The 20,888-nt window shown below is 35.5% G+C and overlaps 1 protein-coding gene across 1 annotated transcript in view; it reads right to left on the reverse strand.

The window, feature by feature from the left end:
- Positions 1–4,952: 4,952 nt before the first annotated feature.
- LOC127860464 (bromodomain adjacent to zinc finger domain protein 2B-like) overlaps positions 4,953–20,888 on the reverse strand; it is a 232,918-nt gene continuing 216,982 nt past the window's right edge. The window contains 11 exon segments of the mRNA XM_052398546.1: positions 4,953–7,548; positions 8,205–8,348; positions 9,933–10,297; positions 10,889–10,934; positions 11,382–11,494; positions 13,222–13,278; positions 14,290–14,379; positions 14,989–15,256; positions 15,891–16,066; positions 16,667–17,217; positions 18,776–18,931. Coding sequence (XP_052254506.1) covers positions 7,380–7,548; positions 8,205–8,348; positions 9,933–10,297; positions 10,889–10,934; positions 11,382–11,494; positions 13,222–13,278; positions 14,290–14,379; positions 14,989–15,256; positions 15,891–16,066; positions 16,667–17,217; positions 18,776–18,931 — 2,135 coding nt within the window. The 3' untranslated portion in view covers positions 4,953–7,379.

Raw genomic sequence — 20,888 nt, forward strand, 5'->3', positions numbered from 1 at the left:
ACGATAGTTTTGATTGGATAAACGTCATGTTAACAGGTGCTTGGATAATGTTACTCGTATCTCTCCCAATCGGGACTCCTCGGACAATTTCGCCATATCGGTGTGGTGTAGCCCACTGTCCGATGCGTTCAGATTGGTATCTCTCCGACATCTGTCGTAAAAAGATGAATAGTGCCGAACTTTAATGAAATAAAGCGTCTGCAAATGTAAACTCTATATTATACTTAAATGTTTTTACCGATATATCGTAGATCTAGTATTATTTTTTAAAAATCGTGACAAACGCCGAATATCTTTTTATATACATACATGTTAGTTTTGCTTTCCAAACATACGCATTTCTGCACAATAAAGATCTGTTTATTGATAAATACTTGAGAGTCATGACCGTTTCAACCTGGACTGATCTTAAATCTGAAACGGTCACGAACATAAATTAATATTGTTAGATTCTTTGTTTTTATATTGAACAGATCTTCAAGATAATTCAAGAGTGTTTCGTGTTTTAAATGAGAGTAAGATCTACAGCTCAACAACAACAAGGAACCAGAAATAAAACATTTAAACAAGATTTGCGGTATATATCAAGTACATCACGGACTCTAGATTACACGGATATGAAACGGGACCGTTACGCCAAATATCTTGTTGTGTCTAAGTCACGTGACCGTGTCGTATCTGTCGATCTTTTATCGAAGCGCCGATGTTATACATTTGATGTACCCACTCACGTATTTTGTTAAATTATAGTTTCATTTCTAGTCCGATTTTGACAAATTATATATCATTAGAAAGCTTACGTAATGTAGTTTTCAGATATATAAATATATATTAAGTTTTTCTTCTGATTTTGGCAGCTCGGCGAGTTATAACTTTAACTTTTGCAAATATCATACGTTTTGGAGTTTTAGAATCTAGATTTACGGTTGACATGTTCGTACTTTATACCGATTTGTAGCGTTTATATTTGGAGTTCAGTTTTAAAAATAACATCTTGCTTAGGAGAATAGAATTCTGTATATGATAGAAAAAAAATTGGTTTAAAAATGAAAGCAAGTAAGGAATGAAGGCGGAAATAAGTAGCGCGCGGTCCTAACGAACCGAACTGATGGCGATTATGCTTTTGTTTAGATACCGGCCATTGAATTTCCTTTGCCACGATTATTATATTTTTTATGGAATATATTGAAATATTTTAAGGAAAAAATCTTGACGTATGACTGGGTTTTTACGGTATACAAATATTAATAAAAGTTACACATTAAAGGGGCCTGTTCACGTTTGTTTACGAAATAGAATAGAATTCAGATATACACATGTAATAATCATATGGGACACTTCTTCGAAATTTTTTTCAACTTTAAACTTTTGTTGCTTGAATAAATGTTCTTGTTTAAAATGGGGTTTATCAGGTCGCAGGTCACACTTCGAGTTTGATTTTTTTTCAGACATAGGCCAGTCACGGCAATGCGATCAAAGACAAGCATTGACTTTTTAATAGTTTGATTAGCCTTTATGGTCAAAACGAGCAAAACGTTTGAAACGAGGTTGATGATAATCCTCAGGATAGTATCGTGGATATTAACAACGGTCAGGAAAATGGAGTCTAAAAATTACCCTTCAATGCTGGCAGTGGCTTATAGCTGGAGTGGACCAACGCATGGATTTTGCACAATGTATCAATGCATTGAACATTTTATTAACGTTATAAGACGTGCAAAATGAGATATGGAGCGCACATGCAATCAGTTTTGAATACTTGACCTTTACGTGTGACATTGACCTTGAGTTGGGGTAAATGACTCGCACCTTCTGCACAGCGTCTCAATGACCTTAACTCATCAGCACATCAAACCGATTTTACTAGATTGTTTTAATAACACCAGACAAGCACTTGTCCTGCTTACACTCTCAAACGATTGGTGTGGTATGGTTTAAATACATTTCACAGAGGATGCTTTGCTAAATGTTGTTCATCACATGTATAGTTGCATCGGTTATTCGGTTATTCCAACTTTGTGAATGGGCATTTCGATTTTTATGTTGCCCTGCGGCTGCATTTTGTGAGAACCGGGAGTATGTCACAGCACTCCTACCTAGTTGACTCGCATAATTTGGGACGTATTTTTTTTAATTATTGCTACATTGCTACGATATATATATATATATATATATATATATATATATATATATATATATATATATATATATATATATATATATTTTTTTTTTTATAATCAAAATTTAAAATAAGGTATATATATATGGAGAAAGATATGCGTGAACAACCAGATATATTTTTTTTATTTTTATTTTGATTCTCGTGTAGTAGGGTGAAGCTGGAGTACCAGCATGAAACTCCACCTGTCTGGTATGGTGACCACCAACCACACTGACATGCTTTCTTGAGCAGGAATCGAGCCTGGATTGCCTAGGCGAAAAGCTTGTGTGCGGACCACTGCTCTAAACGGACACCCATTTCAACTTTTTTATCAAGTCTTAATTGACGACTGACTAAGGGCTATGGGGTAATTAACCAGGCTGGCAAGTGTTTGATGAGGTATGTTTTCATTAAAGGTTCAATTTAGTAAATATAGCTAAAATGAGTTTTATTGTTTCTTTATGTAAGCAGACAACATTGTTAAGAAAATGTGATCCGCAATGTTCAATAACACACAACTTACGACATCTCTTACTATTTCTTATATGAGCTTTCTGAATAATGGCACAGGTAAGCTAGAAATTAACACCACTTATATATTTTATTCACATTTATTGCTTTACTGTTTGGTACATATCTACATCAGTGAATTGTCCACAGATAAATAAAAAAAAACATCCAAAAAGAGTAATTTACAATGTGAAAATGTATAAATACAAAAATGCCAAAGTTAGAAATATCAGATACACATATCAACACAACAGTGAATGCAAATACTATAAGATGGTGAGAACAAACTAAAGTGACACAAATCAGATTGATCATATGAGGTGAAAAGGGTTTACAAACTGAAGTAAAACCCAAAATGCACCCAAAAAAATGAAGATGCAAACAAATACCCAGAAAGCTGCATCCCGTATGTATAAATACACTCAGAAATGGCTGTCTGGCATACATTTCAGATGGTAAAACTACTTGTACTTGAATATGAGACTTTTATGTCAGATCTGTTTTTAAAGATTTAACACAAATATCTGTGCCCAGATCATTGCAATGATTAAAGTGTTTCTTGATGGGTGTTGGTACTTAGCTGCTTTCATAAAACATAAGCACAAGAACAATGATGTAAAATACATCGGTGTGAGCCTTGTTCTGGGACAACAGAGTTTTATGCATCTGTGCAAAGACCTATAGAATAGGTCTTTGATCTGTGTAAAGTGACATCCCGGACTAGCCTTTGGAGTCCCCACATGCTTATCAGGGAATGTCTGCTTAAACTAGATTTTCCCTATGGCAGACTTATAAGAAGGAAAGTGTGCCGAAATCCAGAGGCCAATATGCGATGTCTATCTTTTTATAGTGGGAAATTGTGCGAACTCCAGAGGCCAATATGCGATAACTATTTATGCACATGCATTGAATCCTATGTTCCCAGAGCAAAGCTGGTATACAAGCCTGCTTATCCATAACATAGAGAACACAGCAGGTGTCTACCTAAATGTTGTACAACATAATTAATTTAAAGCTGCCTTTTAAACACAGTGTATAAACTTATCTGTCCATTCCATGCATACCGTCAAAAAAATACAGCCCACCTTTAGATGCTTTCCACGAAAAACAATTTATGTACTTTGCTATGAAACACAACCAACTCATACCTTATGCTATAATGAGGTGGTTCCCTATTGAATGTCCATTTCTGCAAAGACCTATAGAATATTCTATATTCTATTTCTGTCATATACAAACTTGTATCATTAAAACAGGGCTTTATGTCTCCATTTAGAAGATTTCGTTTAATAGTGATGTTTTAACTATATGTAATGTAACTAATGTTTGAAATAGAATACTATAAATGTTATTATGTACCAGTAGATTTATCACCGTATTACAACATCAAACTGATCCCAAACACACATTACAACAAGATTTGTATTTGAATATTACAACACAAAAATAAATCTTGAAATATTGCCTACTACATCCATGGCATACATGACGCTTTTTTTATTTACACAAACAACAGTGAACAGTAAAGAGACATTGAATTAAAAATATACCGTTTTCAATGTCTGGTTACAAAATATCTGTACAAAAACTACTACACATTAAATTACTTTGTAGAGCATCAAGAACAGTAATCATTTGCAAGCAATAAGATATGATAACATTTCCTGCGTGTGCAATCTTAATACCATATAAATACTGCTGTTATGTGATTTTAATTCTTAAAATACTTTTAAAATGCATTGATCATTTCAAAAACTTCAGTTGCAGAAAACGTGCTGGGGCAGTTTAGTAGAAGCAATGATTTGAATCATAGGCTCATATTTAAATTAGAAGCTTAAGCTACTGATAGCATAAGATTAAAATAAGGAAAATCATGTTTGTGTGTTTGTTTTAATGTTGAGGAATCCTGACAACACTAATATGTTTTTAAAATAACTTGCTAAAGTCCCCTTGATTGATTTATATGACTAATTTAAAGTTATTGGTTCAGTATAAACTGGTATTAATATTGTATATTTAACATATATTTCATATAAATCTATTTTTTTAAGGAAATTTGTGCACACTTAATTGACATATAAACAAGAGCTGTCAGAGGACAGCGCGCTCGACTATTCGAGTGCTTGACAGTATAATCTAAGCCATCTTTTTTTTTTTTTTTTTGGGGGGGGGGGGGGGGGGGTTGAGAGGGGGTATAATGTGGGGTGTGGTAATTAGATGATGTTTAAAAAAAAATTGCGGGGGGGGTAGGGGGGTGAGAGGGGGGTATAATGTGAGGTGTGGTAATTTATAAGATGATGTTTAAAAAAAAAAGGGAAGGGATTCTGGGTAGGGGCGTGGGGTATTGTTTGGGTGGAATCCATTGTGGTATTCAGGTAAGTGTTGTTTTGTCAAAGTAATAATAAAATGTGATCATAAATAAAGAAGTTATGGCAATTTAAGCAAAATGTTCAATTATCTAAGTGTAAAAGGGGCCATAATTATGTCAAAATGCTCGATACAGTGGTCTGCTCTTGTTTATAGGTTGGGGTCATGTTGGTAAACAAGTATGCAACATATAAAAGCAATATGTCAAAGGATATAGGAAACATATGGGGTTGTACGCAAACTTTAACATAGACTTATCAATAATATGCATATTCTAAGTATAAAAGGGGCAATAATTATGACAAAATGCTTGATAGAGTTGTCGGCTCTTGTTTATAGGTTGGGGTGATGTTGGTAAACAAACAAATAAATGGGGTAGTACGAAAACTTTAACAATTGCTGCATATTCTAAGTGGAAAAGGGGCCATAATTATGACAAAATGCTTGATAGAGTTGTCTGCTCTTGTTTATAGGTTGGGGTCATGTTGGTAAACAAGAATGCAAAATATGAAAGCAATATGTCAAGGGACAATGAAAATAATTGGGGTAGTACGAAAAATTAAACATTTGCACGCCAACGTTAACGGAACGGAAACGCCGACGCCGGGGTGAGTAGGATAGCTCCACTACATATATTTCATATATAATAGTCGAGCTAAAAAGTAAGCGTTAGCTTATCACAGTAGCAAGGTATTTAAAGTATTATTCCTTATAAACCACATTAATACTCTTAATCAACAAATATTTCATAAAATATTTTGTAAAATAAAGTTAACCCATACAAAATCAGTATTCTATATAGCAATGTCCAAAATGTCAACGCTAGATGTGGTCTGGTAACATAGATTTAACGAGATACAAAATGCTTGTTTTTATTTTTTGTGTGACAATATATTCCATTTTAATTTTTCCAGCTACAATATCCGAACATTTATAAGCGAATGCGAGATTGGCTTCGGGCAGCTCATTAGAACTACATAGTGCTTCCGACACTGGCTGATCTCTCATTTAAACGTAAATGCTCAGATATCGGCGCGGGAAATTCACATGGAATATATTGTGAAATATTTTAGCAAACATTTGTTGATTTTCAGTATTTATGTGGCTTAATGGATTACGTTTACATTAATGTGTCATGAATTTATTGATATCAAACATCATTTAAATTTAGATTTAGAATTATGCTTGTCTGGTATTTATTTGATTTAAATTTAATTCTACACTTTTTCGTAAAAATTGTGCAAAAACGCTCACATTTGTTCAAGGTACACCAATCATTTCAGACTTGACGTGTTGACAAAATGTTTATACCACTGAACCCAGATATAATAATAGCCTTGATATTGTCAAAATAAACATTCTGACTATGTCTGATCAAGACAATTTAACTGGTTTTTTTTTTAACAAAAATGACACATACAAAATACAGAAAAAAAACAACAAGAAATTCAAAATGTCTAAATGTATGACTAGCAAACACAATCCATAATGCAATTTATTAAATACCTAATGTGTTTCAATTAGCATAAAACTTGCAAGAGCTAAAGATCAACAACACTTACAAGTAGTATTAAGGCATTTTTTCTGTCAGAGTAAAAAATGTTCAAGACTTTTGAAAATACTCATTTAAGATATAATTATCATAAAATCGTACGTAACAAATGACACTTCATGTAACGAAGCTGGTTATGTATATTAAAAAGAGATTAATTTGACAAGTTTCAATATGAATTTATTTTATTTCAATCTCAATGTAACCTTGTAAATGAACAAAGATGTATAAGACTCTTTTTTTTAAACCCAGCGGTAGATAATTGTAGAAAATATTTATTGCACGAACATCTGAAATTTAAGTTTTAAAGGCAAGCGTGTTTCCTAATATAAGGTATAATACTTTTCTATTTAATGTTATTAAAAAACAACTTCTCTATTGGCACAAATTAAGGATGCTTATTATAATTTACCCATGTATATTTTATACAATTCTGAAACCATATTATGCCAACTAATAAGCCATTACTTAAAATTAACAAAAGAAAGGATCTATGATTTCTATGCTTTTCATCATAAAGCATGATAACTTGCATGGTAAACTTACACCAAGCCAAATTTACATACACCAAACAGCATGTGCTGTATGTGTCTTAATTTATATCACCCATGATTTCTTGAGTTAGCACAGCAGAGCTGAAATATTACCATTAGAGTGAAGAGATACAAACATTGGGCTGATCATCTTCTAATAAACACGCTAAATATTGTTTATTAATAACACAAAATACTAGCAACATAAATACAATAGCTTCAGGCAAATGATCGCTTCCTACAGAAAACAGCCCCATCACACCCTCTCTGTCATGCCCTCAAAGAGCAACTCCTTCCAGCGCCTCATGAAGAACGCACGCATGTTGTGTCCACACTGACCTACTTCTGAGTCATCCTCGTTGAATAGCTGACAGTTATCAAACACAAGGATAGAATCATTCACAAACTCAATCCTTTTCTGATATCTGTAATGAAAATACATTTGTTTATAACAAACTATTGTTGTTGTTTGTTATCTTCTTTTTAGCTTACAAAATCAACATGGTTTATGGTCGAGCCATTATAACTTTGAGATTAAAAATAATATTCTTTTTATAGATTTTTAATTAGTTATTTTATTGATGAGGACTTTTTAGTTTCACTGTGATCAAAATTATTGTATAATCAAATTGGTCTTCTTATAAGTGTTATCAATGAACAATTGAAACAGGAGTTCACTTTCAGCAACAAGTGTAGTGTTTTTACATTAAAAGTGTGAAAGATAATACACCAATTAAACTTGACCCAAAATCATAATACTTTTCAGCTGTCTCTAACTTGATTTCACCAATAAAACAAATTTGCTTATCACTTACGCAAGATCCTTGAGAGGCACATTCTGAGAAAACTGGGCTTAATGCATGTGCATAAAGTGTACACATGCTAATTAGGGATTACACTTTCCACTTTTATGGTATTTTTGGTTTAAAGTAAGTCTATTCTTAGTAAAAACCCAAGTGAGGCAGAAAGGGTCCTCCAAAATCAACCTGTGCACACGCTAATCTGGGACAAAACTTAACACACATGCATTGAGCCTTGCTTTGCCAGAACGAGGCTCAATACAACTGTTCTTATCACTTACACATGATCCCTGAGTTTAACCTTCATGGTTCCAAAGTCCATGGGACACTTGATGTACTTGCGGTAGGAGGGGAAGTGCTTGCAGTTGACTGGTTGCAGGAACGGCCATCCATCTTCATGCTTCATCATCTCAGTCAGAATCAGTCTGCAGAAAAAACATATACTGTACCCATTCACCCATAAGAAGCAAAGTGAAAATGGCTTTTGACCTTGACGTGTGACATTGACCTTGAGTTGGGGTAAACTCGCAGTCTGTTCAGGTTTTATGCCGTTTGCTGCTCATCAGTAACTAACGGTTGGAAATGAAGCCTTTAAAACTTGAATTTAGAAATGAATGTATTTAATTAAGTAAATGTAATCTTTAAATGGACTACAAATGCCTCAAAATATCTAAGTGATTAAGGGTTAACATGAGTTTGAGTCAAAATATGGGCCTTGCTCTGTAAAAAGGGGTTTAATACATGTGCGTAAATTGTCGTCCCAGATTAGCCTGTGCAGTCCGCTTAGGATAATGAGGGACGACCCTTTCCGCTAAAACTGGATTTTTGCTAAGAAGAGACTTTCTGTAAACGAAAAATACCATAACAGCTGAAAGTGTCGCCCTGATTAGCCTCTGCAGACTGCACCGGCTAAGATGGAACGGCAGTTTACGCACATGCATTAAACACAGTTTTCACAGAGCACTGCTCATATACTTTACAATTGAGCCTTGTAATGGGAAAACGGGGCTTTACAGATGTGCGTTAAGTGTTGTCCCAGATAACCCTGTGCTGTCCGCATTGGCTCATCAGGTATTGCACTTTCTGCTTGAATGGAATTATTTCTTTACAGGAAGTCTCTTTAAAGTCTCCACTTTGATGGAATTGTTTGTTTAAAGGAAGTCTCTTTAAAGTCTCTGCTTTGATGGAATTGTTTGTTTAAAGAAAGTCTCTTTAAAGTCTCCACTTTGATGGAATTGTTTGTTTAAAGAAAGTCTCTTTAAAGTCTCTGCTTTGATGGAATTGTTTGTTTAAAGAAAGTCTCTTTAAAGTCTCTGCTTTGATGGAATTGTTTGTTCAAAGAAAGTCTCTTTAAAGTCTCTACTTTGATGGAATTGTTTGTTTAAAGAAAGTCTCTTTAAAGTCTCTGCTTTGATGGAATTGTTTGTTTAAAGAAAGTCTCTTTAAAGTCTCTGCTTTGATGGAATTGTTTGTTTAAAGAAAGTCTCTTCCTAACAAAATCCAGTCCAGGCAGAAAGTCTTGTCCCTGATTGGCCTATTTTCCCAAAGAGAGGCTCTTTTTTCACTTTATCCCATCAAAAGCCTTAGGCCTTACATGACACTTTTGAAATTGTCTTGAAATAAGCAGTACTTTGAAGCTTCGAAAAGATCTTCAGATTGCCTCTATAAAAGGGGATCTAACAAAAGGACTTTTAAGGCCCCATTTCAGCTTGTAATATCATCAGGTCTAAACATTTGATATCGAGTTTAATATTTATTCCCACATAATAGACACATTTTTGGTTATAAACTAAAAAGACTAAATAAACATGGCATTATTACCTACAGTTAGTATTTAATTTTATGTTTTTTACACAAATTGCACATTTTTATCTCAAATCTATCCATAATTCCTTGCAAACGTCTTCAATTATAATCTGATAAATACACATTTTGCATTTGCACAAACCAATGAATTAATTAAAACTAAGCTATCTGTTGTAGTGAAACTGAAAGCAAGCACGACTTACTTGCAAACCCGCATATCTCCTGATTGCTCCTGGAGTTTATATCTTTCGCTATCACTCAATTTCTCCGACTTATCACCAAATGCCATTACGGAACTATCATCCACACTGCTTATAGAATCATCCAACTGTTTTCTAAAGCTATCTGTATCCATGGACTCAGAGGATTTTCTTTTTCTCGGCATCCCAAAATCGCAACGCCTCTTACGGCCTGTAGGGGTGAGATCAGCAGTGGGGGTGGCCGCGGGAGGGGGTGGGGGCGACTGGGTTGCCGGGATAACCACGGGGGCAGGTGCTGGATTGGACGGGGTGGACGTGGAAACGGTACTTGCTGTGGAGTTCTTCCTAGGTCTCTTCTTACCAGAGCCCTGTCAACAACATACAGGGAATTTCATAACTCAGCACTTTTTTTCACCATTTTGGGAATTTGGTCTATACCAGTGAAAATGAATCAATTTACCTTAAAACTTTAAATGGGGGACAAAAGTATACTTTTTGGATTAATAACATTGTAATAAATTTGAATACAACTTAAATAAGGAAAATACTTAACAGAAACTAATGAGTAAAATAGTTATATAAAATTCAAAACTCTTTATGTTTACACCAAATATCTCGATCTCCAAACATCTGAAAGTCAAACTATCAAATGGAAACTTTGGGAACAGATTTGGCAAAAGAAGATCCATTTGTCATTTAAAATATAACCCTATAGCTATTAAACAATCAATAAACGCAAATCTTGTAACTGTTCGAATGTGAAATCTATTTGATATATTATATTCATCCCCATATAAATGGTTTGCATGATAACCAAGATACAGAACAGAAAAAAACACAACTTAAACTGGGTGTGACTCCTTAAATGATATCATAAATTGTTTAACAACTTTATATATGACATATTCTTCATGCTTTAGAGTGGGGGGTGGATACTAAAGTTCCCAATAGAAATTTACCTTCACAGTATCACTACATGTGGCACAGTGCCATTTCCTAGGAACTCTGAAAACAATACAAAAGTCATTAATTTATTGATATACCTCTTTTAAAATAGACTATTTAAGTTCAGGACAGCAACAAAATAATTTTCACATAATCCTTGTTCAATGGCAAATGTAATTATCAATAAAAATCAATATCTTACGTAACAATAGCTGTCTCCATAGGAAGACATATGCCCCCGAAAAACGCTTTTTCCAAACCTAAACGCAGATTTCGAAACCTAAACGCGGACCCTAAGTTAAAGGTAAAAAAGTTCAAAATTTGTGTGCGTATGGAAAGGCCTTGTCCATAAACACATGCATACCAAATATGAAGGTTACATCTGAAGCAACATAGAAGTTATGAACATTTTTCCAAATCTAAACGCAAAAGTGTGACACAATCACTATATGCCCACCTTGGAGGGCATAAAAATAAATCAAACATTTCTGCACAATTCTCAATCACCTTGGTAGCGGTGGTTCCAGACACTCGATATGAACACAGCGGTTACACTGCATGCACTCAGCCATTTTACCCAGACGTCTGCCACACACCAGACAACAGGACTCTCCCACTGCCTGAAAACAACAACAACAATATGAGCCTCATTCTGGGAAAACTGGTCTTAATACATGAGCAGAGCACACTGGCTCATCAGGGATGTCACTTTCAGCTTGCATGGTATTTTCATTTAAAAGAAATAAAATCTTAGCACAAATCCAGTTATGTGTAAAGTGTCATCCCTGATTAATCTGGGACGACACTTTACCCACATGCAATAACCCTAGTTTTCACAGACCACACTCATGTTATAAAGACTGTCCAAACCTCAAACAAAATGACTCCACTATGCCGCCTCCCAACAGGGTAATATAATCAATAGGTATTGTATTTGTTTATCTTATGGAAATAATGTAACAACTTTTAAATGGTTGATTGGTACATACTTCAACCACAGTGTTTGTTTTTTCCGCCAATGAAAAGTAATGACACAAAATGAAATTTACATCTATTGGTTTTTAAAGCAACGCCCAGATTTATGGTTCCTAGATTTGAAAATGAGATTAATTGGATGCAAGATTGTGGATACAGGGTTATCACTTTATATTTATGTGACAGATTTTCACAGCTTTAATGTTGTATAAGTTAACTGTAAAACATAAACGTTTTCAGTCATTTATACTCAAATATGTAAGTATTGTTTACCATTCATATAATAAAATATGCCAACTATTATTCATGAGATTATTATCATTTAGGCTGGATACAATAGAAAGGAATTTAACTCATATTTAACTCAATCACAGTAAAATAAACTTTCTATTAACAATATGTAACAACATAACATTGTATTATAAATAGTACCATAATTACTATACTAGTATATTGCAGCACTTTTCTTTCTTGTCATTTGATAAGAACACACAAAACTTCCCACTAATTTCATCCCAATATTTAGAAACTTCACTTCTGTTAAAGATTCCTGAGGTATCAGATAATTTCACAAGAGGGCCTGAAAGGCCCAAAGTTGCTCACCTGAGATAACAAGATATTATTGGGACAAATCTTCTGACCAAGTTTCATGAAGATCGGAAAATAAATGTGGCCTCTAGAGTGTTAACACGGTTTTACTATAGCCATATAAGGAAAAATGCCCAGACCCCTAACAGCCATGTTTTTTAATCAACCGGCATCATTTTTGAACTCGTCCAAGATATTATCGGAATGAATCTTCTGACCAAGTTTCATGAAGATAGGACAGTAAATGTGGCCTCTAGAGTGTTAACACGATTTTACAATAGCCATATAAGGAAAAATTCCCCACCCCTTGGCAGCCATGTTTTTCAAGCAAAGGTTACCATTGTTTAACTCATCTAAGATATCATGAGAACAAATCATCTGAGCAAGTTTCATGAAGATTGGAAAATAAATGTGGCCTCTTGAGTGTTAACAAGGTTTTTACTATAGCAAACGTTGCCATTTTCGAACTCATCCAAGATATAATTGAGACCAATCTTCTGACCAAATTTTATGAAGATTAGACAATAAATGTGGCCTCTAGAAAGTTAACAAGACAAATGTTGACGCCGCACGACGCACAACGGACGAGCACGACGCACAACAGACAACGCACAACGGATAAAAGGTGACCACAAAAGCTCACCATGAGCACATTGTGCTCAGGTGAGCTAAAAATCACAACGATAATAATTTTGTTATGAATGGTAAAGGTGTCCCAAAATTGCAATGTCCCAAGACATATAAAATAACTATGGTAGATGTTGTTTCCATGACAACCACATACCTTGGCAACACATTCATAGCAGTACCAGTCTCCATCTGGAATACTCTCTAGCTTGGGCTGCAGGTAGAAATGAGTCGAAGGCATTTAGCAAGCAAACAGATACTTGACTGGTTCTCATCATATAGTAAAGCCACACTTTTGGAAACCAGGCTGTATGCATGTGCGTAGTTCCAAGTTAGCCAGTGTGTAGAGGTCAATCAAGAACGACACATTCCGCTTTTAATGTATTACTTATTTAAAGGACATCTCTTCTTAACTAAAATCCAGTTTAGGTAAAAAGTATTGTCGCTGATTAGCCTGTGCAGAGTGAACAAGGTAATCTGGGATGACACCCTACGCAAATGCTTTAACTCTTTCAGTGCTGTAACCGAATTTTGAAGGCCTTAGCAAACAGTTTGGATCCAGATGAGACGCCACAGAATGTGGCGTCTCATCAGGATCCAAACTGTTTGCTATTCTGATAGTATTCTTTGAAAAAATTTGAAGAAAATGCTAATTTTAGAAATTCAGCAGACAACATTTTAGCAGAGGAAAATTTTTCGAGCATGCAAAGGGTTAAACCTGTTTATTCCAGAGCAAGGCTAAATTGAATAAATCAGTGAAAAATTCCACAACAGTTTACAGGTACTGGTAAATCTTAATTTTAAATCTTGTTTAGACAAACGAATTGGCAATAATAAAAAAAAGTCCAGATGATTGTCAAATGCCAGAAGTTCAAATTAAAAACTGAGTTTTAATTTACTACTGTTTACACTAACAGGCATTAAACCTTAATTCCCAATGCTGTTCTAAGAATTAGTGTTACTTTTAAAAAAGTTGAATGTAATATGGCGGCGACAGATATGCGTGCTTTTGGTATTAATGTTTATGGTAGTGGTGGTAGTTTTCATGCTAGTGGAGTTTGCTGTGTTACTGGTGCTGCATGTGAAGTTAATAGTATTGCTGGTGTCAATGACAGCATTGGAGGTAGTTGTTCATGGAATTTGTTATCCTGATGTTGTTATTGATAATATTGGTAGCTGCATTGTTTTGCGCAGTGGCAGTGTTGTGTAATATAAAGCTAAGTACCTTAAAACAGTAGGTATGGTAACCACGGTCACAGCCATCACACAGTAGCAGCTCTGCCTCATTATCATCTTTACGGCATATCTGGCACAACTGTAAGAAACATCGTCACATAAAAACACAAGTATACAGCAGTGTGTGAGCGTGGAATTAATAAACCAAGAAATATTATTGCTATGTATTAATGCTAAATATCCAACCATATATATCAATTGACCAATTATTCCCAGATATAATCAATATATTTGTATAAGAAACATAAAGAAGGAAAGCACAGTTATTTAATAACATGTCTTATTTGTTGGGCATATGTTGAGCACACACAAACCATATCACCTAGCTGAATTTTACTACCATTGGTACATAAAAGGGGTCAGCATTATGCCTATCAATGGATTAGAAAAGGTTTTTCAAAAGTTGTGGAAATGCAGATTACATCTTTTTAGTCACCAAAAAAACCACTGAGAAGTCAATGTGAACCTCATTTTGGCAACAATGCGCTTCATACATGTGCGTAAAGTGTTTTCCCAGATTGTCCGAACAGGCTAATAAGTGACAACACTTTCTTCTTATATGGAATTTTTTATATAAACAAGTTTTTTACCAAGCAAAAACATTGCACAGGCTAATCTGGGACGACACTAAACGCTCATTGATTAAGTTTTCCCAGAATGCGGATCATTAAATTAATTCACCCCTTACCACTTTCATAATGGACTTCTCCCAAGCGATGCACTGGTTCAGCTGCACCACACACAGCATGAGCTGGGCAGGCGAGGTCGCCGTGGCAACTGCAATGCGCCACATCTGCAGTCCAATGGGCAGGTTCTCAAAGTCCACCTCAGAGTCCGCGTCCTCATTGGACTGGTCCGCTGTCATCTGCTGCTGGTGGGGTGGGGTCTGAGAGGGTGGTGTAGACTGGGTTGTTTGGGATTGAGACGATATGCTGTTCAGGCTGAGTCTGTGTCTGCTGGATAAGTGAGACAGCGAGAATAGAGATTATATCCAGACAATATGAGCATTGTTCTGGGATAACTTGGCATAATGTATGTGTGTAAACTTTCCTCTTTTATGGAATTTTTCATGTCAAGATAATCTCTATTAAACAAAAAAAGTATAGGCGTAAAGTGTCGTCCCTGATTATGCTGTGCAGACTGCACAGGCTAATCTTGGATTACACCTGACGCACATGCATTAAGCCCAGTTTTTCCGCAACAAGGCTCATATTTTTGCAGGTGTTGAATACAGATGAGACATCAGGTGTTGGATATACACTAGACTATATGCAGGCATTTTAACCAAAGTAAAACTATAATTCAAGTAATAAGCAGGATTCAGTTTTTATTTCATTCCTTAAATAAATGCATTCTTTGCTTACATATAAGAAATATCGTCAATTTATAAAAGAAAGTGTTAAAAATGTTGAACTCTTGTCTATAATAACAGGCATAGATTCATACTCCTGTCATTATCAGATAATAGGCATCATTATACAAGGAAAAAACAATATATTAATAAGTTAACAAAATAACAAAATGAAAATTGCTAAAATGACACAAACTGTTATTGTCTATATTTATTACATATGCATGTGTGCAACTCACGCCTTGGACAATGGAGGCTTCAAGTATCGGCGCTCAATGTTCAACTCCAGCTGCAGCAGTCGTTCTTTAGCAGCCTCCAGGGGATAGCAGTCATTTTCATCACGCTTGACGCTTCCACGAGGCACGACCCGGATCTCAGACTCTTCACTGCGAGTCTTTGGGGACAGCTTCCATCCCTAGCAGACACAGAACCACAGAGAAATGACAGGACTATGCAGAACAAGACAATTCAAAACATTTGTGAATGCATATATATAAACATATATAATATATATATGTGTGTGTGTGTGTGTGAATGCAAAGCATATTTAAGGTTGTTGGGGGAATTGGTACAGGGGTTGGACACTTCATAATATGCTTGCTACTCTCTAGTCTGGTGTATAAATGGATATATGTGGCAAAATAAGTCAATGTAAAATCGCTGCATAATATAAACATACAACTTATAACCCAGTGATCAGGGGTTTTATGTGAAATCGGTTGTGAAATCAGTTAAGATGTAAGATCTTGTTTGTTAATATTTGACTATGGAACTGACCTTAAACTTTAAATTTTCCAACTTTTTTTTTCTTTTATGGCAAGTTTTTTTTATATTTAATGTATGATATAATGTACGCAAAAGTAACCAAAATGTGTTTTTTAGTTATAATACAGACATATTTTCTCTTGCTATAACTCATTTATTTTGCCGATGACAAAAAAAAAGTATCATTAAACTGCAATTGCTTACCGGTAGGAGCATGGGTGCAAGAATTTACACTCAATAATTACCATACCTTGATCTGGAGACTGGCTGTAGCAATTCTGTCTTCAAATGACTCCACCTCATCCAGAACCATTCTATCTGCTTCATCAGAGCGAGTTTTGCAGTCGATAGTTGGTGGAGGCTTCTTTACTTTCTTCATCTTCTTCACCAGTTTTGTTTTCTTATTTCCCTTCATTTTCTTATTTTTCCCTTTGGTTTTATTATCTGATTTCTCATCACTATCATTGTTCCTGTCACATTTTTCTTTATCCTCCTTTTGCTTTGATTCATCTTTGTTATCATTAGATGAGTTTGCCCCATCTGTCTCACCTAAATCCATCTTAGAGTCATCAGTGTCATGATCACAACCATTGACCAGATTGTCATTATCACCTGACCTTGGTTTGTCAACTAGATTCTCTTTGTCTTGTTTTCCAGACTGTTTGTTTTTCTCAGCTTCAGCTATATCACCGGCAGGCTTACTTGGTACTTCAGAGTCATTGGCTTTTTCAGAATTGTCAGAGTTGTCTTCTTCATCATCAGTTACTTCTTCCTCAGAGGTTGATTCCATGCAGTAAACATCTTTAACATCATACAAAATTATGTGAGCCTAAATTTGGGAAAACCTGCATTGATTCATATGCATGAAGTGTCATCCCAGAATAGCCTGTGCAGTCTGCACAGGCTACTCTTGTACAACACTTTAAACGCATGCATTAAGGGCCATTTTTGCAGAGAAAGGATCATATCATTTGTTATCTTGACCATTTGGTATACATATGAGAAAAAGTAATACAAACTGCTCATATTTGCTAACATTTCTGTACAATAGCTACAAAGGTTTTAGCTACAAATGTTTTACACTGAGCTGTATAAAATCATATTTATCTTGATTGACCTTTATACCTTGTTAAAATCACAATAATTGCATCACTTTTAAAGGTGAGCGTAAAAAATATTGTTTTTAAATTAAATTGTAAGCACACTAACATTTGTCAGGCTGAATGAAAATATAATTAATGAGGAAAACATAAGATAATGAAATTATTACTGAGGAAACAAAACAAATATGAAAATATTACTAGGAAACCATCAGGGATGAAACAGGTTACAAAACAACATTTACTGGTTAACCTGTTACTGTTACCAGTTATCAACCAGTTAAGTGAACAAGCTCAAAAAGTAAAAATGTTAAAGTATACTGTTATATACTGAATGTCATATTTAGCGTATGTGTTATCTATAGAAAAGAAAGTAATTTCAGATCGCTTGCTTTGATTACATAAAAGGCCATACAATCTTCTTTTAAAAAGTTTGATAACATTTAGTTTAATAATTTTGTAAATGCATGTCAGATTGAGTATTTATTTTTCCTGCGCAAAAGCATATGAGTCAAAATTTAAAGATCTAAACTCTTTTTGCGTGTCATTATTTTACTTTTGGTGGGGAAGCTTATGATACATTCACATCATTACTACGTTAACCGGTCAAGATTTAAACAACAAATGCTAATTTTTATAGAACTGCTTCTCATAAACATTTCATTTTGGCAAGAAATCAGTGTTGGATATTGGTAAGTAAAACATCAAAATAAGCTGTCCAACTTCTCAACAGATTTGTATCGCTATTTAAATAAACGTGTCAATTACGTTTAGGCTTACCCCCTAAAAATTGCAAGTTAATTTTTTTGCGTTAAAAAAAAATCAGGTAAAACTTTCCAAAATATGATCCTAACTGTAGGTTAACTGCATCCTAGACATGATTACAGAGGAACTATAAAATAATTAAAACATTACTGAGCAAACCATTATATAATGAAAATGTTGCTGAGAAAGCCATTACATCTTGAAAATATTACCTAGGAATCCATTAGATAATGAAAATATTACTGATGAAACCATTAGATAATGCAAGTATTACCGAGGAAACCATTACATAATGAAAATGTTACTGAGGAAAGCATAAGATAATGAAAATATTCAGGTCGAAACCATTAGATAATGAAAATATTACTGAGGAAACCAACAACAGTCAACAACATAATACGCATTCAAATCTTGCAACTGCGCAAAAATATTTAACAAATATCTCAAAATACCAAGTGCATATAAGCTGAGGTTAATGAATAAAATCCCCATACCATCAGTTCCAACAGAGCAGGAAGCGAGCGTGTACTGGTGATACTTCTGGATGGTTTTCTGCAGCTCGCGCTCACGTATGCCCCGGGGATGGAGACATTTCTGTAGATCGTGAACCTGCTGGGGGTCAATGACCTTCCACCAGCCACGCTTGAACTCTGCAGATATATGGAATTATGGAGTTATTGAACATTGCTCTAGCACCAGCCATGCTTGAACTGTGCAGATATGGAATTATGGAGTATTGGGCTTAATGCAAGTGGGTGAAGTGTCATCCCAGAGTAGCCTGTGAGTTCGCACAGGTTAATCTGGGACGACACTTTCCACCTAGATTGGATTTACTTTACATATAAAAATAAAAAAAAGCAGAAAGTTAGTGTAATCTTGTGCACATTGCACAGGCTAATTTGAAACGACACTTGTTGTACATGCATTAAGGCTGGTTCTTTTGGTAACCCTTTCCCCCTCCGAAGCAATGTAAAATGGCTTTTGCAACCGGCATAAACCAGAACAGCCTGCAAGTAACTCGCAGTCTGTACAGGTGTTATGCTGTTTGCTGGTCATCAGCATCTTAAGTTTGGAAATGAAGCCTTTAAAACTTGAATCTCCTATGGTCTTTAATTTAATCGAACTTTCTAAGGGACTACAAAGACGTCAAAATAAGTATGTAAGTGGTTAAAGGTTAAAGGCCCATCTTAAAGGGATATTTCTATAAGAATTCTACAGTTTAAGCCACAATAAACACTAAAAACAACTTATTCAACTTGAAATAATGAAATGTTGATATTCAGACTCTAAGACAGCAGATCACTTGTAAAGTAAATAAACTTATTTCTAAAGAAAAACAAATAAAACCTGCTTCTGGTATCAAGGTAATAATTTACAAACACAACCATATGATTAACTAGAAATGGCGCGGCAGAGGCCGACGCGTATCCCCACGCCGAATGTTTGACCTAGGTGTGCCCCAGGGTTGGTAATGGGGCCATGCATAGCTGAGATTGACCGTATTGTCATAAGAGAAGTTCATCATCAATTAGAAGTGAATTGGTGTAGAAATGAAGAAGTTATAGTAAAAGGCAATTTTGGGTGGGTGTGACATATGTGGGCAGGGCGCCCCAGGGTTGGTAATTGTGCCATGCATAGTTGAGATTGACCGTATTGTCATAAGAGAGGTTCAGTATCAATTTGAAGTGAATCGGTGTAGAAATGAAGAAATTATAGTAAAAGGCAATTTTGGGTGGGTGTGGTCTATGTGGGCGGGGCGCCCCAGGGTTGGTAATGGGGCCATGCATAGTTGAGATTGACTGTATTGTCATAAGAGAAGTTCAATATCAATTTGAAGTGAATCGGTGTAGAAATGAAGAAATTATAGTAAAGGCAATTTTGGGTGGGTGTGGTCTATGTGGGCGGGGCCCCAGGGTTGGTTATGGGGCCATGCATAGTTGAGATTGACCCTAATGTCATAAGAGAAGTTCAGTATCAATTTGAAGTGAATCCGTGTAGAAATGAAAAAATTATAGTAAATGGAATTTTTTGGTGGGTGTGGCCTATGTGGGCGGGCGCCCCAGGGTTGGGATTGGGGCCATGCATAGTTGAGATTGACCCTAATGTCGTAACAAAAGTTCAGTATCAATTTGAAGTGAATCCGTGTAGAAATGAAAAAATTATAGTAAATGGAAATTTTTGGTGGGTGTGGCCTATGTGGGCGGGGCGCCCCAGGGTTGGGAATGGGGCCATGCATGGTTGAGATTGACCGTATTGTCATAGGTGAGGTCCAGTATCAATTTGAAGTGAATCGGTGTAGAAATAAAGAAGTAAATGTAAAATAACCTAAAAAAATGAGTGATAATTTCTGACGCGGCCCCACCCCAACCCCTATAACTTTTGACCCAGGGGTCAGATCAAAATTCCAAATAGTGCAGGGTCGCACATATGCTCATAGCTACCATGTGTGTAAATTTCAAGGTTCTAGTGCTTTTAGTGTAGGAGGAGATAGTGGCCAGGACGGACGGACAGACGGACGGACGGACGGACGGACGGACGGCGGAGATCACCACAATATCCCCACCTTTTTTACAAAAAGCGTGGGGATAACTATAAAACAACCATTGT

The sequence above is a fragment of the Dreissena polymorpha genome, chromosome 15, assembly GCF_020536995.1.
Source record: "Dreissena polymorpha isolate Duluth1 chromosome 15, UMN_Dpol_1.0, whole genome shotgun sequence".
NCBI lineage: Eukaryota > Metazoa > Mollusca > Bivalvia > Myida > Dreissenidae > Dreissena > Dreissena polymorpha.